Raw genomic sequence first — 26,404 nt, forward strand, 5'->3', positions numbered from 1 at the left:
TATGCACTCCGTAGGATATGGTAAAGAGCTGTGTGGAGATTTCATAATTTTTTTTTTTTTAAAAAGAGCATACAGGTTTGAAATGACATGACAGTGAGTAAATAATGGCAGAATTTACATTTACATAAAGAAGTCTTATTTTGAGGTAAACGAGTATGATGTAAATGTAATGTCCGCAATGGCCACAGCCAGGCGTTGGTTATCGGGGGTTAACTGGGAGCTCTGTCGCCTGCAGTACATGCTCTCCCAGCAAACCATAGATGCCCTCAGAAAACCCACCTTCGACGTCTGGCTGTGGGAGTCCAACGAGGTAAGAGCCTAACATGCCACTCTTTCTCCTCTTTTCTCTCCCCTGGTTTCCTCTCTTCTGCGTCTGTTTGCTTGTGTTTGTGGGGCTTGTGTAGTACCACCTCTCACAGGGGACAGTGGAAGCTTTGAGGCAGCCAGTCTTCGATGTGTGGCAATGGGAACCTAACGAGGTGAGGATCGGCCAAAAGAAAGATGCAGAATAGAAACATTCTTCAGAAGTTGATGTACCAATGACAATGCACATGATGCATGAATGACGCCATGGGGAAAATGACTGGCATGCCAAACCTGTGACAGCCACATTTTTTGCACTGCTGAAAATGCTATCATCAGTGTTTTGTGCTTTAAGATGCTGAGTTGTCTGGAGCATATGTACCATGACCTCGGGCTGGTAAAGGACTTTAATATTAACCCCATCACGCTGAAAAGATGGCTGGTAAGAAAACTATACTCTAGCCTATACTTGATTTTTTTATTTTTATTTTATTTGGAGAACTATTTTATTTTACTTTTTCCCAAGAAAATGTGTTTGTTGACCCAAGTAAAAATTTTTTTATATATATATAATATAAAAAAGAAAATCTGGCGTTTTTTTTTTTTTTTTTTTGCCGATCAACTTTGTCAGGCGCTGTGTAGGCTATAGTAAGCGCGCAATCACAAAGGATAACAAAATGAGTTTTTAATAGTACATTCCACTAGGAACATGTAGGAGAGTCACAGGGAAGAAGCTCAGGAAATAACCACGCTTAACATAAACAATACCGGACAATGAAACAAAGAAAACTGAGAGTTTAAATAGAAGGGAGAGTAATCAACTGAACAGAAACAGGTGCGTAGAAACAGAAACAGAACCAAAACACAATGAAACTAAAACAGAGCATACATGTTTACAGGCCTCCAGCCACAACATATATTTCTGTAATATAATTAAGTCATTTTAAGTCAAATGTATTTATATATGCATTTTTTCAAAGCAGCTTTAAAAAACATGTTTAAGAGACAATTATAATTATATCTTCTTCGGATAATGTTTAATAAAATAAAATCTATCGTATATTTTTATTTAGAGTACTATTTTATTTGACTTTTACTGAAAAAAATGTGAGTTGTCGGTAGTTTTGGATGGTTGCTTACTAGCCAAGTCAAAAAGAAAAAACTAACTTAATGTGATTTTATTATAATTAAATGTTACAATTATATGTACAATACAATTCAAGTCAGATTTATTTATATAGCGCTTTCAACAATACACATTGTTTCAAAGCAGCTTTGCAGAAGATTACATTTTTGGACAATGTGTAATAATGAAAATAATAAAATAAAATAAAGTTTCTCTCTTTCCATTTTCAGCTTTGCATCCATGACAATTACAGGAACAATCCTTTTCATAATTTCCGCCACTGCTTCTGCGTCGCTCAGATGATGTACAGCATGATCTACCTCTGCAACCTACAGGTATAATTACATTATGTCTTATAATATATATTTTTGTAGTAATTGTTTATTTAGGAAGACATCTTTTATGCTCCGCAGCCACCTGTGTTTCTCTAGCTCAGGAAAGTTCGAGCAGCAGAGGTAGATTAAAGAGAAGTGGGAGGTGGATGAAAGAGACTGAAAGATAGCCAAGTGATAAATGAGTGATGCATGGGGGTGTTAAAGCAATTCTGCTGCTGTGAAGATGCTTTCACTCTTCTCTCTGTGCTGCTGTTGCCATGGATGTGTATTGGATTAATTATCCGAGCAATTACAGGCTGAGCTATTAGAGGGCAATTACTTGCTTTAGTTCAGCAGTGTAGGAGAGCTGGGATACACGTGCAGACCCGGCCTCACGATCACCGCCGGTCTTGTTGTTCTGTGTTTTTCAGGACAAGTTCACACAAGTAGATATTCTTATTTTGGTGACAGCAGCTGTGTGTCACGACCTGGATCACCCTGGGTACAACAACACGTAAGAGCCTCAATCATTTATAAGCATTGTCGTTTATTACCCGTCATAAAACATGTTGACCAGCCATGAAAATTAATACTTGTTAAAAATTGATCAAAAGTGACAGTAAAGACGTTTATTATGTCACAAAAGAGTTCTATTTCAAATGAATTCTGTTCTTTTCAACTTTCCATTCATCAAAGAATCCTGAAATAATAAAATGTATCACAAACAAACCATATCGGTTGTTTCCACAAAAATATTAAGCAGCACAGCTGTTCTCAACATTGATAATAATACGAAATGTTTCTTGAGCAGCATGTCAGCATATTTTGGGGAAAAAATCGAATGGTAGTGTATAGATTGGTAATATTCCACTATATTATAGTTGATGTTTTGTCATTTAATAATATTTCACAATATTACTGTTTTACCATATTTTTTATCAAATAAATGCAGCCTTGATGAGCATAAGAGACTTATTTTAAAAACATAAAAAAAATCGTACCAGCTCCAAACCGTTGAACGGTTTTGTATATATTTGTGTACCTAAAACACATAATTTTGCGCTTTTTCAGACGACCAGACTCTGGGATAGCGACCAGCATCAATCTTTTTGGTGTCGAATGGTCCCATGCGACACGTGTCATATATTTGAAGCGCTCTGGGGTATAACTGTGCTCGACGTGCACGTTCATGAAACTGTATTATCAATTAAATGATTAATTAAACTACTATTACTATTCATAAAAACGCAACATACTGTAAAATGGGTTAAGAAAGCTCACACAAGTAACATGCTCCTCATTAGTTAAGTTAAAATGATCCACTTTCTGTTTGAAAGAGTCCAGAAAAATAGTACGCCAAAAGAGTATGTCTGAATGCATAGTAAACTTAAGTCCTCAGATGACCTACTACTTCCGCTGAGATTCTGAAATGTGCATTCGATGGACACTTTAATATCCCATGAGGCCACAGGATAGCATTTATAAATGGCAGTGAAGCGAGCTGATGCTGTAGGCCACGTGACAGTAACAACATGGATTTCATTCACTACCCATATTAATACTATACAGAGCGTACTTTTTTAACGGTCACAAAGTAAAATAAAATTCAAATATAGTACCTACTCAGACAGTACGTGATTTCGGACTGAGTGATGGAATATGCAACATGTTTATTTTAGGGTGAACTGTCCCTTTAAGATATAAGTCATTGTGTCCACATTTGTGTCCAGTCATTGTGTTCCACATTTCCCACATATGAGCTGCCATTTGGACACCAAATGCAAGCATAATTTGTGTTCGCATTTGGCATCTGTCGAGTGTTTTTGGACTCAGTACAGTACACACCGTCCTCTCTCTTTTCCAGGTATCAGATTAACGCGCGCACAGAGCTGGCCGTGAGGTACAATGACATCTCTCCTCTGGAGAACCATCACTGCGCCGTGGCCTTCCAAATATTCTCCCAGCCAGACTGCAACATCTTTGCCAACTTTGATCCTGAAGCCTTCAAACAGATTCGTCAGGTGTGCCTCAGGGCTTTCAGCACACACACACACACACACGTTAACACATTAGTCTTTGAGCAATGTATAATGACTCTGTGTGTTATTTCGTCTCTGACAGGGAACCATCACCCTGATACTGGCCACGGACATGGCCCGACATGGAGAGATTCTGGACTCTTTCAAACAGAAAGTGGATAACTTTGACTACACTAATGAGGAGCATGTTACATGTGTGAGCTTTCTTTTATTTAGAGCATCAACATTCCCCTACTAAAAGTGCTGTGATGAGTTTATTCATCTCTCTGTGACAGCTAAAGATGCTGCTGATCAAGTGCTGTGATATCTCGAATGAGGTCCGGCCGATGGAAGTGGCTGAGCCATGGGTGGACTGTTTGCTGGAGGAGTACTTCATGCAGGTAGAGAAGCCAGCATTACAATAAGCTTCAATAAATCAATAATAATAAAACATTTACTTTAAATCAGTATGTTGTGTGTCCTTTGATACAAAGCACTTATTGTGTACTTACATGTTTTTACATTTTACTTATATTTTTAAAATACCTGCATTTAATTACAGCTGTAATTCATTTCTGTAATCTTTAATTACACTGTTAACCCACCCTTAAATTAACCCATACCACCAAACCGGTCCCTAACTTTACCCGTAACCCAACTGAATAGCAGCAAAAGTGTTTTGCAATACAAGATTAACACAATGAATACATTATCAATCCATTTTTTATGTAATAGTAGTAAAATACACCTAGTATAAAGTGTGACCTTTGTTATTACTTGATTTTGTTGTTATTGCAAGAAATAAATACTTTTAGTCAGCAAGGATGTATTCAATTGTTTGAAAGACAGTAGGCGTGTGTCCAATTCGCAGTTTGTTTCTGAATATAAAACTGTCGATATGTAAAGTATTTGCTCTGGCTCGTTTTAAATTATTTTGTTCTGTTGTTGTGCTTGTCGTCTGTTGATGTTGTACAAGCAGAACTTGACGGTTGGTCGGTGTGGTATTAGTCCCGCCTATCCTCCACTGTGATTGGACGGCTGGTTAAAAAGTGACAGTGATGAGGGTTGTGTTTTACACAAAGATGAACATTTTTAAACTTTTGGCATCCGGAAAAAAATGCTAAGCACCCAGCATGAAATAGACGCTCAGCAACTCGTTACATTTAAATAATTTTTGTAAATACAGCGGCCTTAGGAAAAAAAAAAAAAACGCTTTGATAGACACCCGGCCTAAAGATTTGTTTTTCATATAAATGCTTTATAAATTCTTTTGAACTTTATATTCATTAGAGTCCCGAAAAATCACGATTTCACAAAAAATATTAAGCAACAAAAACAAATGGTTTCATTGGTAATGAAAAATATTTCTTGAGCAGCAAATCGACATTTTAGAATGAATGAAGAATCATGTGACACTGAAGACTGGAGTAATGGAATAGAATAAAACAAATCCACCCCCTTTTTCATCAGCGCTCAATCCAGAAATATTTTTTAATTCATTTTTCCTATAGAAATTTTAAATAGTCTTTAATAAACCGTTATAAGAAATGAACCAAGGCAATCAGCTACGAGGAGAATCATAACACTACAAACTTTGATTTGAAGCAAAAAATTTTTTTTTTTTTATTGGACAAAAAGACAAAGGTACAAGACTTTGTAGTGTAGACAATTTGCAGAGAGGCTAGCAATAGATAGATTTGAAAGCATGAGATCCCACCCTCCCTTCAGAGCGTCTCTAAGCCACAGAGTCTGCAAAGCATCACAAGACGAGAGACAGCCTTAAATTATAAAAACATTTGGGTCAAGAAAGAGTTTGTGATATATTTCCTCCTGCCTTACTGCAAAATGCTAGCTCTGTCTGGATGTGCTTAAATCCACAGTAAGGACATGTTTCCTTCACATATAACACATGCACACTTCAGTAAGCTGACAGAAAGCAGGTTCATGCGTTTACATGCTGGGTGAAATGGGGCAAAAATCGCGCTGTGACGATCGGTTTATGCTTAAGCCGTTTATGACCTCGCTCCGGTAAAAGAAAACGGGTTAACGAGTTTAGATGATCGCGGATTATTAAGCATAATCGGGTTGAGAACGTGCATGTAAAGGCACTTTATACAATTTCAGTATTTTGAAAATCAACTCAATAACAATTCGCAGTGCTTCGTGGGAGTGGGTGGAACTAAAGAGCTATCTTGGAGCGTTGCTTTTTCGACTGTCTGGTGTAAAAATGTAATCACAGCATTATGGGTAATGTAGTTTTTCAGCAGGAATTCCACTGTTAAACACGATTTTTTTTTCTGAATTATCCATCTAGAGACCATTTGTTTCTTCATCAGAATTGTGTTGTTCTCTCTCAAACAGAGTGACCGAGAGAAGGCCGAGGGTTTACCCGTCGCTCCTTTCATGGACAGAGAAAAAGTGACCAAGCCCACTGCTCAGATCGGCTTCATCAAGTTTGTCCTGATCCCCATGTTCGAGACAGTGATGAAGGTGAATTGGTTTGGTTAGGACCCGAAAGTACTTTGTGAAACCTGCAGGCTGTAATCAAACTGGTATAAATCAAACATCCTGATACTTAGTTGTGATATTGTTTGTCCTCTATGTGTTCCAGTTGTTTCCTCAGATTGAGGAGGTAATGGTACAGCCCTTACGAGAGTCCCGGGACAGATACGAGGAGCTGAAACAGATCGATGATGCCATGAATGAGGTCAGCAGAGTGAACATGATTGTGTGTGTTTTAAACTGGCATTAGCTATTTACATATTTTCATCCGGTTTTTTTTCCCTAATAGGTGCAGAAAAAGAAAAGTGAAAATTTAACAATGGGAGGAAAAAAGAAATGAGGAAGGTCAATGTCAAAAATGTACTATATGCTACTTAAATGTATCATTATAGATGTGGTTACACTTTATTTTACAGTACGTGTACTTACCCAAGAAAGTACTGGTAATATAAGGTAACTACATGGGTTAAAGTTAGGTTCAGGGTTAGAATCTAGTCATTACCCAGTTATTGCAATTGCTATAATAAGTATGTACATACGGAACAGGGCTGTAAATTAAGGTGCTACCGGTGCTAAGGTTATATTTACAGCAAAACCAACCTTGTCTTTGTTTGTTTCCACAGGAATCTTCCTCAAGACGAGGCAGTAAAATGTGGGAAATGAGTGAAATCTTGGCCATCTGCTCAGAAAATCCAAAGCATCTTTCAGGGAATTGAATCGTGTACAGCTCAGCTATGAAATATTTGTGTTTTTATTTGGTTTTGTAAAAAGTATAAACATTATACAGGATGTACAGATTTTTAGTCACTTTTACTCAAAAAATAAAAGTCTAACTTTAAAAAGAAACCGAAGCCACCAATCTCATTTTTAACAGAATTGTGTTATAACAGTATTATGTTCATTGCTGTCCTCCGATGAAATGGTACCAGGACCCGTGTGACTGAAAGTATAGTGCGCTCTAGTGGCCAAAGCATAACAGCAACTTACCCTTCAGACAGAGACCAGGTAGTTTAAACTGAATAATAAAAAAAAAAAGTCATTGTGAATTAACTGTTTATATCACACAAAGCAGAAATGAAAAAAGGCGTTCTCTCAGCTGGTGTTTTGAGGCACAGCGTCGCTCTCGGTTTTACTTATTTTATTGGGTTTGGAGCCGTTTGCTGTCGCTCTCTTCTTAGTCTCCTGTTCCAGCCTTTCCTGCTTCTTTTGCAAATATGACGCCATGTTGTCGAAGTTCACCTTATACAGGTGCTTAAACTGACTCTCCAGTCCCACAGAACCTGTGAAGAGAGGACGAGGGGAAATATACATTAACCCTATGAAGCCTACTGTATCTTATTTGACTAATGAATCTCGAAGGCCTCTAAATTATAAACATGATCAAAACTTCGCTGAAAACCCTGTTGTAACAATCTACTACATGCCATCTGATTGAGAGTTTATACTTTTTAGGCCTTTTTTTTTGTAAAAATGTCCACCTTTAGGTCATAATACAGGTTTATTTTTGCAGTCAAATCTTTACTGATTTTACGAAGTACATACAAGACATTTTATACTGATTCCTACCTTGAAAGACATTCCACTGAGTCTGTAAAGCTTCAGTGACCCTCCTCAATTCAGGCGTCTCTGAGTCACACAGCTATAAACAAGCACAGCAGTTAGTAAGAGAAGAGTTCACTTCAGTACATGGAGACAGTCACAGAAGAGCATGTGTGGACCTTCCAGTGCGGCTCCGAGTATCGATACAGCAGCACATTCAAGTCTTCACTCTCCAGTAAGACCCACAGTTGGCTTTGTGAATCAAAGGTCACGTCCCAGGGGGCAAGAGGAAGAGCGAGAGTCTCGGCAGGGTTCAGGTTGCCCTCCGTCCCAGAATCCACCATGAAGAGATGAACTGAGGGCAATCTACACAAAGGGATATGATAAAACCATTTAACCTCTGACTTGTGCGTTTCTATTTTTACAAATGAATACTATTGTTGTCACTGAGACTCCCAGAATCCAGTTAGAAGGATGATCGCTGCAGAAATCTGATTAAACGAAACGCACCTCTCACACTGGACAGCTATGTGTCGCCCATCTGGTGAGCTGAGGATCCTGCTGACCGCAAACCTCTGAAGACACAAAGAGATTATATATATATATATATATAAAATAGTCACAGTGACATTAGCTCTCTTTAAAAGAGATCAGTGACAGTGACAAACAATTACAAAATAAACACACCTGGACTTGAATGAAAATAAACACTTTATACTAGTGACACTAAACCTGTTGAACTCAAATTGCCGGCAAAATCAAATGCCCCCTATATTATAATCTAGTTCGAAAATATTTCTTCCAGTATTTATGACGAAGGTACTCAAACTTTTTTTGACGAAGGTTTTCAAACTTGTATTAACATAAACATTCAATGAATCGACCACAGTTCATTTTGTGATTCCAAAACTTTCAAGAACTGCATGTTCTTTAATAAAAACAAAAAGCTGTTAAGGGGAACATTTTAAAAAGAAATACCATTGCAGTTTACTTTTTTCCCCATTACATTTTTAGCATTTGAATTCAGTTAGATTGTTTTAATACATCAATATTTCATTAATCAAGGTTTCATTTGAATTCAAAGGCTTTTAGGGATGGCAATAAAAATGTAAATGTAATTAATAAAAACATTCAATCATATCATTAACAAATATTATTACGTAACAATACTATGTATTTAAAATATGATAATTTGATTTACATATTTTCAAATATAAATGAATATGATGCAATATATTAATTAAATGACTAATTAAAATATTTTTTATAATTATTTATACATATAAAAACACACACAATCATGTATATATTTAAGAAAAATTGGTTATATTTATATATAAAATATTTATATATAATATAAATTATATAAATGTATATACAGTATATAAATGCAATTATTCCTTCAAATATATATGTGTGTGTATTTATACATAATAATTCTACACAGTATACACACATATATTATGTAAACACAAACTTTTATTTTGGATGTGATTAATCACGATTAATCTTTTGACAGCCCTTATTTTTTCTTTTACCTTGGAGAATTCACCACCTTGGTTTCTAATATTGCCATTACAATATTGTGAATTTTGTATATTAAAAATAAATAAAGGCCAGCTTTGTAAAATTATGTAAATTAAGATTTTTAACAATTAAAAACCAACTAAAGTTCTAGATGGCTTGGCTTCGACATACCTCCCATTGAAAACTGTATATCCAAGTCAATATATAATGTGATTATTTCCATGGGATTGTAGTACACATTGTGCGTAGCTTGGGTGTGATATCTGTACGAATGGCTGATTGAAAACAAAGACTGCACCTTTTCTGTGTCTGAGTTTGCAGAGTCTAGGCCAGGTTGCCTCAGGTCAACGCTGTGTAACCGCCGGCCAGTCTCATAATGCCAAACCTTCACTGTGCCATCCTGTGAACACAACCATGTCAGTCCTCCAGTATCAAGACACGTATATCACCCTTACAATCACTATCCCAACAAAATATTACAGTTGAAAGTTCAACTGGAAAACACTTACTCCTGAACCAGAGAGAAGCCAGTCAGGATGCCCTGCAGGCACAAGCAATGCACTGACAAATCTGCATGAGAAATAAAACATGTTTGAACAAGTGCGAACAACATGAGAGGCGTAACATCACTTGCATCCCACGGTCCACACTTACTCTCTGTGCCCTAGACAGAAAGCCTGAATGTTGTAGGGTGACCGCCGAAAGCTCACTCTGATCTTCTCATCTCGGTCTGCCGTTATGATGTATTTATCATCTGGAGAGAGAGTCTGCAGAGGAAAATGCAAAAGGAGAAATATTAAACTCACTTTTTTTCTTTCTTTTTTAAAGCGGAGAATCACTTGGTTAATTAGCTAAATAATGTAATTAAGTGAAAATAAAAGGGAATTTTAATATTTTTGGTTTGGATTCTGAAATAACTCCCCTAAACAAAAACAGGCACTTTATTAAAGAAATATTTCAGCCATTTAATACTTTTTTTTCTAGAGGTAAATGAAAAAAAAAATAAAGATATATAAACACAATTTTTTTTTTTTTAAAGCTGTTAACCATATTAGTTAATTAGATAAATAACATCACAAATGATGTGAAAATAAAAGTGAATTTGACATTTTCGTTCAGGTGCTGCATTAAGTTCCACAATGAAAAACTGGCACTTCATTAAATAAATATTCAATATATTCCCTTCTCTAATGGACTTTATGCACAGCTGCACTACTTCCTGAACTTTAGCCAACTCCTTTGTTTCCTGTCTGCCATTATTGGACAAACTGATTAATCCAGGTGTGCCTGACCAACAACAATAATCAGACACACCTGGATTAATCAGTTTGTCCAATAATGGCAGACAGAAAACAAAGGAGCTGGCTAAAGTTCAGGAAGTAGTGCAGCTGTGCATAAAGTCCATTGAACTGTCCTTAAACCTACTGTTTGTGTACAACATACCACATCCAGTAACATGGAGAGATGTCCCAGCTTCAGCTCTCCTGGTTTCTGCGCCTCCAGAACAGAGAATGAATATACATCCCCAGACTTATCAGCCACAAAGACTTCATCCTCAGCCTGAGTAAATACAAGAGACGTGCATCGCCGCACAACCCACCTACAAAAAAAAACCACCACAGAATTAGATGGAGCCTTACAGACAAATGACATTAATATGCCCCTATTATGCTCCTAGTTCCTAATTTAGTTTCGGAAGGCTACTTCAATAGGTTATGCATCAAAGGTAAAAAACAACAAAACATTTTCGCATAATATACATTGCATCACCTCTTTTCCTCACACTTTCTGAAATGGTTCAATAAAGTCTCCAACCCCCTTCTTTCTGAGAGCCTTCTCTGCTCTGATTGGTCAGATGGTCCACCATGGTCTACAACTACAGCATTTGAGGGTCAAAATAGACGATGTTCTCGGCAGCCAATGAAGACCATAGGCTGGCATCATGCTAATGTGTTACAAACCTACATAGTGTTTGTGCACTAAGACAGACAGGAATTACCGTTGACTTGTTTCAGGCAGTTTAGAGTTGGCTCCTTTTTTTAGGAGACGATAACTTTATTTATCTGCACTTTGCAGATATTTTATATTAACAAACAGCTATATTACACACTACGTGAAAGGTAATATCTGAAAAAGCAAAATGGGGGCACTTTAAAAGAACCGTTTACCCAAAAAGAAAAACTCTGTCATTTACTCAACCTCATGTTGTCCCAAATCAGTTCCAGTTGTTGTTTTTTTACTATAATTTCCCCTTGATTAAAGAGATATTGGACAGTCCATGTGTGTCCAGGAAATTCTTCAATCATACAGGTTTGGAATGATATGAGTGATGGGGAGTACTTTTTAGGTAAACTTTCTTTACAAACCTCAGGAATGAGTGTGTGTGTGTTACCGTGTACTAATGCACTGCCACGATGGCTCAGTGCAGAAGAGAACAAGACGCTTGTGGTCATCTGTGAGCGCTACATGCTTCCCAGAGGCTGAGGCGGCAAACGCAAGAATCCTGTCACTGTCCTTCTCCTCTGGTCCATCTCCAGCACTGCAATATATAATACATTTTAGGATATTTTTGCATCATCAGATTATGAAGTACAATAACAAACTCGCATATCAGAAATGATACTACCTTTTATTATCACCATCAGCTTCCTTTGGTTTTTTCTCGGCTTTGGCACAGTCAAACACGAACGGCTCTCTATCAGAAAAATGTCAAAAGAAAACTAACATTACTTTTTCTTGCACGAGTACAAAAAACTAAAACAAGTACAAGGAGCAAATAAACAATATAGAGAGATGATAAAATATAAATGATGAAGACCTCTTAAATAATTTTTTATATTTAACACATTTAATAGCACATAATCATGCTGGTATCATAATGACTATGATCACTTGATTGATTATTTATTTTCTGATATGGTTTTTTTTTGGGCATCCGTCTGTCTCTGGAGACAATAGAAAATGCATCAAGGAGTCTCTGTGGTTGGTTTGCAGCTCCTGCTGTGACCGTACAGTGCGACAGGCTCTGTTGCAGTTGCTGCAGGTGTAGTTTGTGCCTGGGTCTGGATCTGTTGCTGCTATATCTGCTGATGCAACCCTCTGCCATCCGCGCTTTCCCCACTCGTACTCTTTTCTTCTCAGACACCTTGATGCCTGCTTTGACAGCTTGCCTCCATCTGCAGCTTCTGCTTCCCAAACTGCTGGATTGGCGTTGCCTGCCTTCAAGTCTCGTTTACAAAACGTCTTTGTAGCAAAGAACAGGCCTTCCTGCAGGTCTGGAGCCCGTAGCAAGCTCGCTGTAGAGTAGATCTTTGGGTATGCGACCATCCTGCATGCGACTGACATGGCATTAGCACTAGCCAGTGCAGGCGTTTCTGGGAGAGTAATGCAAACATGCTTGGTTGAAACCACACTGAGCTTCAGGATATACACCTTCTGCTAGTGACTGTAACCTGTTTAGTACTACCCAGGCAAAGGCTTACCCAACTATGCTGAGAAGGGATATTCCATGGTAGTTGTTACAGTCACTACGACCTCCTTTGTTTTATAGAGAGTGATGATGGTGGTGTCACGCATGTCCTTCCCAGCACTTTAACAGGAGCAAATGCAAATAGTGAATGGTCTTCTTCCCAACCTTGATGACCTCTGGAGGAATACCATCGCTGCCTGGTGCTTTGTTGCAGGCTAGAGAGTCGATGGCCTTAAAAAGTTCCTCCATAGAAGGGGGAGCATCTAGTTCATCCATGACCGGCCGGCAGGAGGTTGGTGTTCTCAACTGCTGAGGTGGTGATGGTGTTCTCTCTTCCATAGAGTTCCTGGTAATGTTCCACCCAGCTCTCCATCTGTTTACCCCGATCTAGTCTGATATGTATGGACTTCAAAAATGCAACAAGATATCATTATTTCTAGTTGTGTTGTGACAGGTGTCCTATATCTTCTAAATAGTTTGGACTACAACATTACATATTGAAGCATACATTTCAAGTCAAAGTGTATTGAGCAAATGAATGCAGAACAATAACTCTAGGCATGAAATAGAATGATTTGAATTAAATATTAAGATAACAGTATGTTACATATATATATATATATATATATATATATACACACACACATAGAAATATGATTATAAACCATGAAAATAGTGCAATATGATGATGCAAAATCAAATAAGAGACATCTTGGGAAAACTTGGCAGCACGGTACGGATATATGCAAAATCTCAGGTAACAGTCAATGCAAATTATGTTGATCATGTAATTGAATCGTTTAGTGATAGTTGTTCTACACAGTGCAGAAAGTCTGACACTCCAGTTTTCACCATATCTAAAATAAAGAGCTGGAATTATGAAACGTTATACAGCTGACAGTCTAAAATACAGCTACTCACCTAGACTGTTTAAGGTGTATGGCAACTAAAGTAGTAGAACAGCTTGAAACAAACCAGTCTGCCTTTGAACACACTACAGCCATGATTGTTGCTCACGTGCGATATGACAGTCGCGCGTTTAATACGTCATTAACATAAACGAGCAGGAATGTGGCATGACGAAACCGCCATTAAGAGTGTACCGAATAATACACTTTCACTACGAATAATACTTAAAAAAAAAAAAGATAACATAGAACTTCTGTGTTATTAAAAAAAAATAGTTATTAGTATTCAATTTGGTTTAAATTTTTACATCGTTACATTTGAAAAACAGCACCTCTTTTGCACTGGAAATGATTACAGTGTAATTGGTGATGTTTAAGAGGGGGTGTGTTCGTTATGCAAGGGCGGTACTTTAGTGTGCTTTAGCAGTACATCCAGCATACTTGTTGTACTTAACTCTTTTGACTTTACTGGGATATTTTTTGAGTTGAGTTGCAGAGTTGCAGTCGTTTGTGGAGATTTCTTAACCTGGAGCTTTGATTTGAAGATCTGTCACAGTCAGGTAACTTTATATAGGATCCAGTGACACTGACCTGCACAAAACACACAAACCATAATCTTCTATGTCATTCTCATGAATATCTTTGTATATTGTTTATGATGTGCATAGCAAACATTTATCAATGTGAATGTGAGCTATTGCATTTTCTGTATCTGTGCTGTCTGCTATAACAATTCTGATTTCTAGTACCAATTTCAAAATGAACAGTTTAATTGTGCTAAACAGCAGATGCACGAACTTTAAATTGACGATATTAAATATTTACAATTACACGGTGTCAGCATTGATCATGCAGCTGTTTTTCTTCATAGGCTTTCTGCAGTAAAGATGGCAGCCTCTTTGCTTAGGGTAGGACGACTCGGATCTCTCAGGGTAAAATGCCGTTTTTTCGACACTTATTAAGAAATATGCAAGCATGTTATAGTGCATTTGCACATATTATAACTCGTATTTTTGTAAACATGTGAAATTGTGAGAAATATGTCCTGTCCGTTTATGAACACAAAGCTAATGCAGGCTGCAGCTCACTGAAGCATTTAATCCACTCACTCGACGCATGAATACATTCTATTGTCCTGTATTTACATGCACGACGATATTTGCATGAACATATTCCTGGTAGTAAAAAGTGCATTTACACGGTGAAAATCAGATATCATGCACCGGAACCCTGCAGCTGTAAGTGTAACAGTGTGAAATGTAGGGGTTTCAAATAATTTATGATTATTTTATTTGAAGGTTCTTTTCCTATATTTTCGTTTTTAGAAAATGTACCTAAAATTGCCAACATTTACTTGTTTAAATGTCCACTGGAAAAACTGAAGAGTGTTGGTCAACTTCACAGACTTCCCATGAGAACACTATGTACTTTTTGCTGGCACATGTGTTTTGACACCACAACAAATATTTGTAGATTTGTGAAAAAAAAATACAGTTGTATAAATATAACTACATAATGGTGGTTGTGATTATTCATAGGTATTATCTGTGTGTTTTGAAATCTATGTTGTGTTTGTGTGTCTCTTGTTGTTAGTGTCTGCAGGCGGAGGGCTTGAGTTCCCTCGGAAGAGCTCCTGCTGTAGCTTTCAGCTCAAAATCTGGGGACGGCAAGTCCAAAAAGTACAACAAAGGTAAATCTTTCTTATATTTGTCACATTGGTTTTGTATATATCATGTGTCATTCATTTGGGGGAGGGGCGCTCTGTATTTTAGACCTTGATGCCATACATGGGAGAATTTGAGGTTCAAATGGTTCAGGGGACGTGTCCTCTGACCTCAGCTGTTGTTTTTGAACTTGCTGGAGTGTGTTTTGTTCCTCTCTCTAACTGTGTCATGTAAGAGTAATACCATGCAAGTACATAAAAACATATGTGTATTAAAGTCATGGCCAAAAGTGTTCAAACTCTTTGACATTGACATAATATTATTGTCGTTTTCTTGTGCACTTTTTCTAATTTAAACAATCTGACTTGATAAAATTTCTGGCACTCGCATTTTCTCTTCTGCATAATTCACAGTCTATTATCAGTTTAAAATTCACAGTCACCCGCCGCAGGATAAACCCTAACAGGGTGATCATTCATCAGGTCCAATTGCGGTTATGATTATCGTAAATGAAATGCATCACATTTTTTCAGAAGAAAAGACTGTAAAGAACAGACAGTTTAGTGGTCATTATACAAAAATGTGTGGCTGCAGAATTGAGCGACTGGCCTATCCGTATCGGATAGTTAGACAGTGTAGTAACAAGCTTTTATAATATTAATATGTTTGTCCAGAATACAATACTGTAATTTTGGAAATGTGTTATTTAACCCTAATACCAAATAATAAATTAAAAGACTAATTAAAAGATACAGACTTTCAAAATATAAGCTAATATCATGTGTTTGTAAATGTATTGTTTTATAAACTGTTGCTGTTATATCCAATTTGAAGTGTATCCAAGGAGGATAAGGGCAAATCAGCTAATGACAATATTTCAGAAACAGAAGTACCGTAATTTTTTGTACAGTTCACAGGATCAGCAAACATCAACATTTATGATTTTTGCAAACGTTTGACTACTATGGTCCAGAATATTTTAAATAATATCAATCACAGATCAAAATGTGGTACTAGCATCATATTTTTTGTGCAAGCAGCACATATGTTTAGTGCATACATTATTGGATGTATAGAGGCTTGAACCGACACCAGAAAATAAATGAATTTGACTGGTTTTGAAATGGAAATTAATTTTATAGGCTGTGACAAATAGGTCTGCTGAAGAATGTTTTATGCAACTTCATTCAGTTTGTTGAATGTGTGAGTTGTGTGCCATTCAACTTTAATGCAATTTTAAGTAAGAAATAAGTATTATATATTAAATAATACCTGAAAACCAACAGTCCCACATCTATATTGTTAATAAACTTGCAAATATTTTACACTCAAGAAACACAAATGTTGATGGCTGGGTTGTTGTTTATAATTTAAAGGAAACTTCTGGTCTTTCTCTTGCTTTGTTTTCTCTGTGGGCATTTTTAAACAAGTAAAACTGGTCACATGGAGTTCTTGAAGATAACCTTATGACCTATGATCCATAAATGTTACTGTACTCTATGTTCCTCTGACATTAGAAGTGGCAAAAGGCTTGAGAAAGGGCTTGCCATGTGTCAGATATACACATGCTTAGTGCTATATGTGGACGTCCTATCTTCCTATATATGTCACCTTGACATTTGGAGGTAAAGAATGCACTGCATGAAACCATTGATAAAGCCACTCCCTCTGTTCCTTCAAGAGAATCTGGTGAAGCCAAAAATCCAACAAGTGACTTCTTGTTGAAAAGCTGAGCAAAACACGTTTTGTAATGAACATTGCACAACTATTTTATCACCTCTTTTTAAAATGTACTGTATAATTAGTATATTGTTTTGTAAATATACTTATTTATTAATATTGCTTTATCAATATTTAATAATAATGATTATTATGTGCTGATACTACAATTTGATCATGTTTGACTTTGACCACAAATTCCCAAATATTGTATTATTAACAGTTGTGTCATCTGGTTCTGGTTTATTGGTGATACTTTAAACAATGGTAACATGAGAACATTATGAATATAGCCTTTTAGCTTCTGTAAATATGGAATAATTATTTAATCTACTGCATTTTAACTTGTGAGTAATGTGAACTTTTCCATTGAAATGAATATTATAAGATATTCACACGTTTTATTAAGGGTGCTTTCACACTTGGTTCGATTGCCTGGTCTAAACCCTTACCCCGATGGATTGTGTTCACATTATATTATTTGGGTCCGAACCGCGGTGCATTGGCATCATCAAAGCCTCAGCTGTTTACCCCTGCTGTTTGGTAACGACGATGCTGGAGTAGGGGCCAAAATGCATAGCGTTGCTCGCCTCACTTTTATATGTTGCTTTTTGAACCTTTGGTTTTATTCTCAAAGTATCAGCACTTAACAGCACAGCATCTGTCTGCTGCTAATGTACTGCAAATGTTCTAGAGAATGTGGTAGTCCACTTCTGGTGAAGGTGAGGAGAAATTAGATATACAGTGAAATGCTCACAAACACAGTTTTATCGAATCATATGTCATCAATAGCGGCTCACTTCTGCGATTTAGTACGATTGTGTTCATATCAGCAGCAAACCGTACCAAAGTTCACATGGAATGAATGTATTCACCTTTTTTATGTGTACTCTGTCTGGTATGGTTTGTGGGTGCGCAGTTTGGAAAACAACATTCACAACCGAACTCTGATGTCAATCGAACTCTGGTGCGCACCAAAAGTGCTAGTGTGAAAGCACCCTGAAAGGGTTACTAAATATTTATTTACAGGCTTTACTGAATGTGAATTTTTCTGAATTATTTTTCTATGAAAGTGCCCTTTTTATTAGCCGTAGTTCAGATTTGACTTATTACATGAGTCGGGTTATAAGGTGTTCAAAGCTCCACCATCTCAGTGGATGCTCATCTGCCTTAATTGTTGAAGAAACTGGGTGAGTTATTTTGCTGAATGAATTTAGCGGTCTCCATTCAGCCTGATAATGCATGTGATGAATCAAATTATTACATTTTTATGTTTGCCCTCCTTCCCCCTCCATCCTAGAAAAAGCAGCACCAAAAACGTACTTCGATATAGAAAAACTTGTCCAGCACAAATCATTTGTGGAATTCCCCCAGAAGGAAGTTGCGGCTTCAGTTGCTGCTGCCTCTACAAAAACTGCATCTGCTGCTGCCGCTGCACCTGAACCAGTTGTAACTGCCACTGCAGCTCCTGCTGCAGCTGAAGCCGCTGCCCCTGCAGCTCCTGTTGTTGAAGCCGCTGCCCCTGCAGCTGAAGCTCCTGTTGTTGAAGCCGCTGCTCCTGCAGCTGAAGCTCCTGTAGTTGAAGCCGCTGCCCCTGCAGCTGAAGCTCCTGTAGTTGAAGCCGCTTCTCCTGTAGCTGAAGCCGCTGCACCTGTAGCTCCTGTTGTTGAAGCCGCTGCCCCTGCAGCTGAAGCTCCTGTTGTTGAAGCCGCTGCCCCTGCAGCTGAAGCTCCTGTAGTTGAAGCCGCTGCTCCTGCAGCTGAAACGGTTGTACCTGTAGTTGAAGCCGCTGCCCCTGTAGTTGAAGCCGCTGCCCCTGTAGTTGAAGCCGCTGCCCCTGTAGTTGAAGCCGCTGCCCCTGAAGTTGAAGCCGCTGCCCCTGTAGTTGACGCCGCTGCCCCGGTGGTTGACGCCGCTGCCCCGGTAGTTGAAGCCGCTGCCCCGGTAGTTGAAGCCGCTGCCCCGGTAGTTGAAGCCGCTGCCCCGGTAGTTGACGCCGCTGCCCCTGAAGTTGACGCCGCTGCCCCTGTAGTTGAAGACGCTGCCCCTGTAGTTGACGCCGCTGCCCCTGTAGTTGAAGACGCTGCCCCTGTAGTTGAAGCTCCTGCTGCACTAGCTTCTGAAGGCGCATCTACAGAAGAAGCCCCTGCCCAAGAAGCAATAGCTGAAGTTGTTAAAGCTGCCAGTGAAGTTGTTGCAGAAGCTGCCCCTATTGAGCCGGTTGCAGAGGCAGCTCCTGCTGAAGAGCTGGTAGATTCCGCCCCTGTGATCACAGATGCTGCTGAAGTTCCAGCAGAAGTTGTGGAGACGCCTGAGGGTACACACCATATCCCCTATAACCCCCTTTCATATATTGGGATACAGCTATTTTTTGACAGCAGTTTTCTTTTCTTTTTTCTCAATTTTGGTTACGGGCTTTACACATACACATTTGTAATGTTAATGGTAAAGATGTAATCACAATACAGTTTTTTACCTTTTTATTACAGTTACAAATACATTACAGTGTGTCATTGCATATGTGTTAGTGCATAGCATACATGCAAAAAACTTTTAGGGGTGAAACGGTTCATAAAACACCTACAGTTCAGTATACATTTAGCATATTTTTGTATACATTACTCACACCTAAGAACGCCTCTGAGAATATAAACAATATATGTGAATTGTGTGATTTACCTTACATAAACAAAATCCTATAGGATACGCCATTGATTTAAATAATTAGATCAAGTACTGGATAATTAACCTTTGGGATGTGGTACATGGTGTAGTACTTCAAGTGTCACAGTCATTAGGAAATTTTTAAATTCTTATTTACTGTACTGAACTGTAAAACTGTAACACCATAACCCTGATACAATCTGTATCTTTAGAAACCGTTACACCCCTAATGGCAGCAACATCACAGCAGAAACCTTGACTCAAGTTACTCATTCAGGGCTATATTCATTTTCTAAGCTGGGGCAGAGACAGCACACCATTTGTCTTGAAGACTTTTGATGGTGTATTTTAAGTCTATGCCCTGGTTTTCAGTCCATGAACATAGTCCGTCATAGTCCCATCCGCCATCCGTCTTTACGCATGTATTCATTATATATGTTTGTTTTTAACGCTTTGACTCTCCGTGTTATGCAGTGCATGTTCTTCTTTATTTTTTGCAACTCTTCTACACTCTGTTTTGGTCTCTTTCTTTTCTTTCATTTCTGTTTATTCACTTATTCATTGTTAAATGTTTTGACCTCTTGTATCCTGCTCCTGTCTTCCATTGCTTCTCTCGTTGACATATTTTGTCTTCATTTAGTCCTTGCATTTTAAGTCCTTGTGTTTTTGACCCAGTGCTCCTCAAATGTAACCGTATTTACTAGGGCTGTCAATTTAACAAATTTTGTACAGTTATTTGTTAAAAATATGTGACATCACATTTAATCAGGTTGAAGTTCTAATAGATTTTTTGGCCATCAATTTAACATAAATTTTATTACATTTAATTCTTAAAAACTTGTGGAATAATGAATTTAAACAAGTTGAAGAACTTCTCAGGTTACGACTGTAACCTATGTTCCCTGAGAATAGGGAAGGAGATACTGCGTCTATGACGCAATGGGGAACCCCCTCCACGTGAACCGGTATCTCAAAGCTTATCCAATCACGGCAATCGTTATTGACTGGTGACAGCCTATGACGTCACTACTAGTGCAACCCGGAAGTATAACAGAGGTGCCTAGAGAACATGTTATCCACTTACCGTCTGAAGGGACTGTTCAGCAGGCATCCCAGGGGCATGGCAAAAAGAAGCAGTGTCTCGTTCCCTGTTCTCAGGGAACATAGGTTACAATCGTAGCCTGAGACGTTCCCTTTTGAAAGGGAACTCGCTCTGCATCGATGATGCTATGGGGAACGATATTCAAACCCACCATACTGAGGGGAGTGCATGCCAATTATGACTGAAATGGCAGTTTCGTCAGAAATGGCCGTTTCACTGAAATGCCAAAAAACACTCCCCCTTCAGGTCACATACAGGCTGTGTGTGACATTATTCCCTATGGCCACTGCCCAAGCTATATGCCTCAAAGAGACCTCAGAAACAACGAAGGCCTACCAAGGCCACTCAAAAGCTGGAACCAACAGCTTCCATGGAAGGAGTTCCTTTAAGGGAATATGGTCAGGGGGTCCGAAAGGAGTCCCGTCCAGTCACTTTCTGAGGGGGACTAAAGTAAACCCCATATGCCACCAGTGATGCTGATCTGGTCTAATTTACTGACCTAGTCTTGCCAACAACCTGTCTGTTTCCTAAACAGAGCCTCTCACATTATCTGCCTCTACCTGTGGAGGCATCCAATAGGGAGAACTGCATATAGTGGCAGTAGTCACACACAAACAAAATCACAGAGACAGGCATCCTGGAGAGTAGAACTCAGCATAGCACTTTTATAACCATTGCAAATGAGGGGAGTAACTCTACTCCATCCTGGATCTACACAGTGATTTGAAGCATTGTGGAGGCTGGGCACTCTAAACAAGGAACCCTAATAAGGGGAGGGCCTCCAACTCTAGTGCTGATCTAACAGGGAGGCCTTGTGAGAGTCCTTCGACCTTCTGACCAGACTTAGTGTTGCTTTGGTATGTATATACATTGACCAGGCTCTGGGCTCGAATCAGGGAGCCTCTAAGGGAGCCTGCAACGTGATGATCAGTTATTACTAAACATCCCATTCGTTGGTTGAGCCGCCTTCAAGGAAGCCTGTGAGGGCCTAACTACATGATGGCGATACTTGTTTGCAGAACTAGCCTCAGAGATCTTAGGTGTTCTCACAGAAATTCTGTGGGCCGGGTTTTCCTAGTTTGCATTGCCAACAGGCAGTGTACTCAGGAAAAGTGCTATCAACCCTTTAAACAAGGGGAGTACAATCTTACGCTACCTGAATATCGAGGAGGCCTATAGAAAGGCCTACAGCTTCAATTGTCAAGAGCGTCAGCCAATGGCAGTGCTTAGGCTCTAAGGGAGTGAACTCAAACCAGCCCAAATGGGAGGGAGTACCATTGTGTCTCTACCTGAGCCCCAGTGGTGCAAGGTGAATAAATTAAAGCTGTGGGTAGCAAAAACACTCTAATCATGACCCTAACAAGGGGAGTACTACCAGCATAACCTTGAGATTTATTTTCTCTGGGTCGAGGTCTATTTATTGTGTGATAAGACTCTGCTAAGCCCAGGGGAAATGGAGGTCTCAGGAGGCCAATGTCATTTAACCTTGAGACTTGAAATTTAATTCAAGGATCCTAGAGAGAAACCAACTTAAGGCCTAGCTGGATGGTTCTAGCTACTAATTCAGTAGTAAGAGGAACAGGGAAACTAAACCTTACAGAAGATAAACTGAAGGGCTTCTATCAGATCGTCTCCAAAAATTCCTAGTACACATGCCTAAGCCAGATATTGAAGCACACACCTGAATATCATTTGTCTGAAGTTCAAAGCTATAGTGGGGATAGGCTAGGACCCCGTGTCTGTCTGGGCGTGGATTTGGATCGCAGCGAAATGCATGATTTAAATGCAGCCGAGCGCGTTTCCACCTCGCTTAACTTTTCCACCACTGTCTCAACAGAGGCGCTGAAAAATTCAGATGGCGAAACTGGCGCATCGAGGAGAAAACCCTTTTCTTTCTCCCCGATGTCAGTAGGGTTCAGCCACAGATGTCTCTCTGTGGCCAGCAAAAGACCTTTAATTGAGGTAGCGGTTTATTTGGTGGCCCGAAGAGCCAGATCTGTGGTGCGGCACAGCTCGTCCACTGCATCAGGGGAGAGACCCTGACCCTGGTCCAAATCCTTCAGCAGGTTGGCTCGGTATGCTTGTAGCACAGACATCATGTGTAAAGCCGCCCCAGCCTGACCCGCCACCGCGTATTGCCGTGATTGGACACCGGTTCACGTGGAGGGTCGTTCCCCATAGCGTCATCGAAGCAGTGCAAGTCCCCCTTCAAAAGGGAACTTGAGACGCTCATGGCGCAAGGTGCTAAAAAACAGTGAGCCACGGCACAAGACACATCTGTTTAGCACATTTATATAGACCAACAATTAAAAAAAAGTCTACAACGGGCAAACAAACCAAATAGATTGCTGCTGAATATAGGTTTAAGTTTAATGATTTAGAAATGAAACAATATATTGACTTCTAAAGCCACTTTATTCAGTACTTAGTCTTACACAGTGATGTCATTAAATTGTTCATTAATCAGCATATCATGTAATTAAATTAAAAGGTTGATTGATGATTTAATTGACAGCCCTATTATTTACAAATAAATATTAGCGTTTTTTTTAGTCTGTACACCATCTCTCCCTCCCCCCCATCTGTAAAGATTAAGCTACATTTGTCATGCTTTCTTAGTGTTAATGGAAAATGTCACTTTGTCAAAACATATGTGGTTTTCTTTCTTGTTAATGTTAAAGTTACCACAGCGGCACTGATGTCACCACATGTGATGCACTTCTATGCTTTTGACTACTTTGTTTTTTTTTTAACAGTACGAGTATGGTAACATGTAAATGTACTTTGACCTTATCTTTCTTCCCCGTTGCCCTCTCCTCACCCAAACGCACTTTCTTTGTCACTGTCTCACTTTTCTTCCCAGGGGGTCGCATGATATCAGTAATCGGTTTATTATCCTCTTATCTTATCCTGTGTACTGTGGTTTAAATGTCAAAGTTAAATATGAAATGTCCACTGTTCCTTACCCACTTTCCCAATGTGGTGTATGGTGCATTGAGTGAGATTTGAGTTTGCACTGTTTGTGGAATGGAAGCGACAGTTTATTACCAGATGCAAAATTAAGAATGTACGACAACTGCTTGAATTAATAATCAGTATGTTTGATGAGCATTTGTTTATTACACAATGGCTCATCACTTATGAGATGAAATGCTTCCGTTTCATTTCAGTAGATGCAACCTCTGTCCTAATTACTCACCGCCTGACCTGCTCCTTTACTCAGTTCTCCTTAGTTCTCTAGATCTAGCCTTCACACCAGGCACTCTTCTCATGCATGAGGGTTAAAGAAGACTGATTTATTCCTTAATGTACAAGATCTCAAGGATTCTGGCATCTATATGCTTGTCTGTAATTTATAGATGCTATAAGCATTTATTAATTGATGTGTTTCCTGTGATTGTCAGCTGGATTGGATCCCATTCAGAAACTTTTCCTAGATTCAATTCGTGCATACTCCACAAAAAGCGGGTACATGGTGTTTTACTATCATACTCTCTCGTTCGATTTTGCTGCTCTTATATTGTGTTCAATCTTGCATTATAATTAAGTGCATAATTATTTTCATGTTTTCTCAGTGGCGCTGGTCTAGTTGACGCCGGTCCAGAGTATCAGAAGGCTCTTGCTGATGAAATAGCCAAACTGCAGCGGTTGTACGGTGGTGGTGATCTGAATTCCTTCCCAGAATTCAAATTTACTGGTGTGTTAACCTAACATTTAAAGCTATTTGCTTAAGCAATGATGTCAGTTTCAACACTCCTTTAGATTTGTTCACACAATGCTATTTCATGACAGTGTGTAGTTGTGGCATTTGTTTTAGGTCTGACATTTAGTTTAGTTTTTTTTATTGTTACTGCATTTGTCCTAAAGTAAAAAAAATGTTAATTTTGCTTTTTTTTTTCAGTGCATTTATCAACTTGTTCTCTTTTTGTGTTTACAGAGCCTAAATTTGACGAAGTGTCCAAGTAAAGATCTGTTTTCCTCTCCTGTGCCTCAGTCCAATTTTGTGAAAGAGGTCTTTAAATAACTTGTCTTTCATCTGTAAAAGTGAACATTTTGTGAGATTTTTAATGTTGTGAGACTAAATAGCTATTTTTCAAAAATTATTATGTCTAATGGAAAACTAAATATTTCATGTACTATAACGCACATGTGGAAGAGAACATTTCTCAGCTGTGAAATAAATGCTAGTCGATTTCCGTAATGTTTGTCAGTGAGTTTAAGTATCCGGGGAAAGCGCTGAATAAACTGAGCCAACACTTGTTCTGTCTGGTCTGTTTTTTGTTGTTGTTGTTTTTTAGAAATGGTTAATAATGTAAAATTGTGTGAAGAGGTATGAAATGTGGGTTATTTCATTAGAGATGTATGTCACATAGTTATGTTACATTTACTGGAAAATGGTAAGTGGAGAAAATGCCATACAAATTGATCTTTAAAAAATTATAGATATGAGTTATTACTCAATGTTATTTATAAGATCCAAAACAGTGTATTTTAAGGAGGAATGCAATGGCGGTACTATAAAACGTGACAATTTTGACTTACTTAAAATCTAAATCAATTTTGAACTTTTTTAAATTTGTGAAGAATAAAGTTTGTTCGTTTTAATTAAGATGGTATTCTGCACCTATTTGGGTTATTCCTGGGTTTCGGTGCCTTTGTGTCCCCTGTAAAGATCATTATCTTACTGCCTTAAAATGTAGAACAATATCCATGTGAAAGCTGTCTTAGTCATAAATAACATCATTTGGAAGTTGCATATTGCATATAATAAGCATATTGAAGTTTATCAAAAAATAATAATTGACAAATTTTACAGCACTGTCCCTAGGCTTGCGCATTCCATTTACACTTATATACCACTTACTAGTTTTTACATTGTTGGGTATATCAGTAATGATTCTCTGTAATGTATAGATTTTTTTATATTTTACATTTATTTTAACAATTATATTAATGGATTTTAGCATGTCCCTCAATTTATTGTCCAATCTGTTATTTTTAACTCCTTTCCCTTCAAATGAAAGTTGGAAAAGATAAATGACATCATATCATAAATCAGTCATCACTTGGAAAACAACTTGGGCAAGTGAGTGATATCCTCAATTATTTTAACTTACTGTTTTGACAAATTTATCTTTCCAATTTGATGATATAATCCTCTAGACCTTAACACATCAAATATCTGTTAAGGAAAATATATGAAAAGGTTAGTAGGATTTTTATTTATTTATTACAATTTATAAAAAACAATTGACTTCCAGTATAGGGGGGGAAAAAATACCATGGAAGTCAATGGGACCTGGTAACTGTTTTGTTACTGACATTTTTCAAAATATCTTCCTTTGTGTTAAGCAGAAGAAAGAAATTCATACAGGTTTGAAACAACTTGAGGGTGAGTATGACAAAATTTCCATTTTAAATTGAACTATCCCTTTAACTTCTTGTTGCACAGACATGGCGCAGTGGCTGATTTTTAGGTCACAACAATGTCCACTTTGGTGATGTTTTACATAATTGTTTCCTAAAGTAATATTGTAACGTAACTGGTT

At 38.2% G+C, this 26,404-nt stretch overlaps 3 protein-coding genes across 10 annotated transcripts in view; 2 read left to right on the top strand and 1 right to left on the bottom strand.

The window, feature by feature from the left end:
• The window catches only part of pde9aa (phosphodiesterase 9aa), a 21,797-nt gene extending 14,793 nt beyond the window's left edge, over positions 1–7,004 (top strand). For 3 of the 6 annotated variants that reach the window (XM_079617780.1, XM_079617782.1, XM_079617785.1), the window contains 11 exons: positions 236–310; positions 659–745; positions 1,660–1,764; positions 2,175–2,257; positions 3,608–3,764; positions 3,865–3,978; positions 4,058–4,162; positions 6,123–6,251; positions 6,373–6,468; positions 6,553–6,608; positions 6,887–7,004. In XM_079617780.1, coding sequence (XP_079473906.1) covers positions 236–310; positions 659–745; positions 1,660–1,764; positions 2,175–2,257; positions 3,608–3,764; positions 3,865–3,978; positions 4,058–4,162; positions 6,123–6,251; positions 6,373–6,468; positions 6,553–6,603 — 1,002 coding nt within the window. In that variant the 3' untranslated portion in view covers positions 6,604–6,608; positions 6,887–7,004. Of the gene's footprint in view, positions 1–235; positions 311–404; positions 480–658; positions 746–1,659; positions 1,765–2,174; positions 2,258–3,607; positions 3,765–3,864; positions 3,979–4,057; positions 4,163–6,122; positions 6,252–6,372; positions 6,469–6,552; positions 6,609–6,886 lie in introns of all 6 variants that reach the window. The other 3 variants (XM_079617781.1, XM_079617783.1, XM_079617784.1) reach the window with 2 other exon arrangements.
• On the bottom strand, positions 6,997–14,093 carry wdr4 (WD repeat domain 4). Of its 2 annotated transcripts, none has more exons than XM_079617803.1 (11): positions 13,720–14,093; positions 11,956–12,024; positions 11,722–11,868; positions 10,773–10,929; positions 9,984–10,096; positions 9,839–9,899; positions 9,628–9,729; positions 8,313–8,377; positions 7,982–8,168; positions 7,830–7,902; positions 6,997–7,543 (listed from the first exon to the last, which is right to left on the bottom strand). In XM_079617803.1, the coding sequence occupies exons 1-11, from the start codon at positions 13,800–13,802 to the stop codon at positions 7,356–7,358; spliced, it is 1,245 nt and encodes a 414-aa protein (XP_079473929.1). In that variant the 5' UTR covers positions 13,803–14,093; the 3' UTR covers positions 6,997–7,355. The 2 variants fall into 2 exon arrangements, with proteins under 2 accessions (XP_079473929.1, XP_079473930.1); XM_079617804.1 differs by lacking the exon at positions 13,720–14,093 and adding an exon at positions 11,100–11,205.
• LOC307001377 (uncharacterized protein) lies at positions 13,883–25,199 on the top strand. Of its 2 annotated transcripts, XM_079617787.1 has the most exons (8): positions 14,061–14,266; positions 14,578–14,638; positions 15,300–15,396; positions 18,390–19,102; positions 19,229–19,406; positions 24,260–24,323; positions 24,431–24,552; positions 24,793–25,116. In XM_079617787.1, the coding sequence occupies exons 2-8, from the start codon at positions 14,594–14,596 to the stop codon at positions 24,819–24,821; spliced, it is 1,248 nt and encodes a 415-aa protein (XP_079473913.1). In that variant the 5' UTR covers positions 14,061–14,266; positions 14,578–14,593; the 3' UTR covers positions 24,822–25,116. The 2 variants fall into 2 exon arrangements, with proteins under 2 accessions (XP_079473912.1, XP_079473913.1); XM_079617786.1 differs by having other exon boundaries at positions 13,883–14,266; positions 18,390–19,406; positions 24,793–25,199.
• Positions 25,200–26,404: the final 1,205 nt, after the last annotated feature.

Source organism: Phoxinus phoxinus (genome assembly GCF_949152265.1).
Source record: "Phoxinus phoxinus genome assembly, chromosome: 7".
NCBI lineage: Eukaryota > Metazoa > Chordata > Actinopteri > Cypriniformes > Leuciscidae > Phoxinus > Phoxinus phoxinus.

What these genes read in the sequence shown, in the direction of transcription:
- wdr4 (XM_079617803.1), bottom strand. Translation starts at nt 13,802, where the DNA reads ATGGCTGTAGTGTGTTCAAAGGCAGACTGGTTTGTTTCAAGCTGTTCT. An exon ending in TTCTGTCTAGGGCACAGAGA is followed by an intron (nt 9,900 to 9,983) that starts GTAAGTGTGGAC and finishes TTTCTCATGCAG; the next exon opens with ATTTGTCAGTGCATTGCTTG. An exon ending in GGCTTCTCTCTGGTTCAGGA is followed by an intron (nt 9,730 to 9,838) that starts GTAAGTGTTTTC and finishes TTGTGTTCACAG; the next exon opens with GATGGCACAGTGAAGGTTTG.
- LOC307001377 (XM_079617786.1), top strand. Translation starts at nt 14,594, where the DNA reads ATGGCAGCCTCTTTGCTTAGGGTAGGACGACTCGGATCTCTCAGG. An exon ending in GACGACTCGGATCTCTCAGG is followed by an intron (nt 14,639 to 15,299) that starts GTAAAATGCCGT and finishes TCTTGTTGTTAG; the next exon opens with TGTCTGCAGGCGGAGGGCTT. An exon ending in GCATACTCCACAAAAAGCGG is followed by an intron (nt 24,324 to 24,430) that starts GTACATGGTGTT and finishes ATGTTTTCTCAG; the next exon opens with TGGCGCTGGTCTAGTTGACG.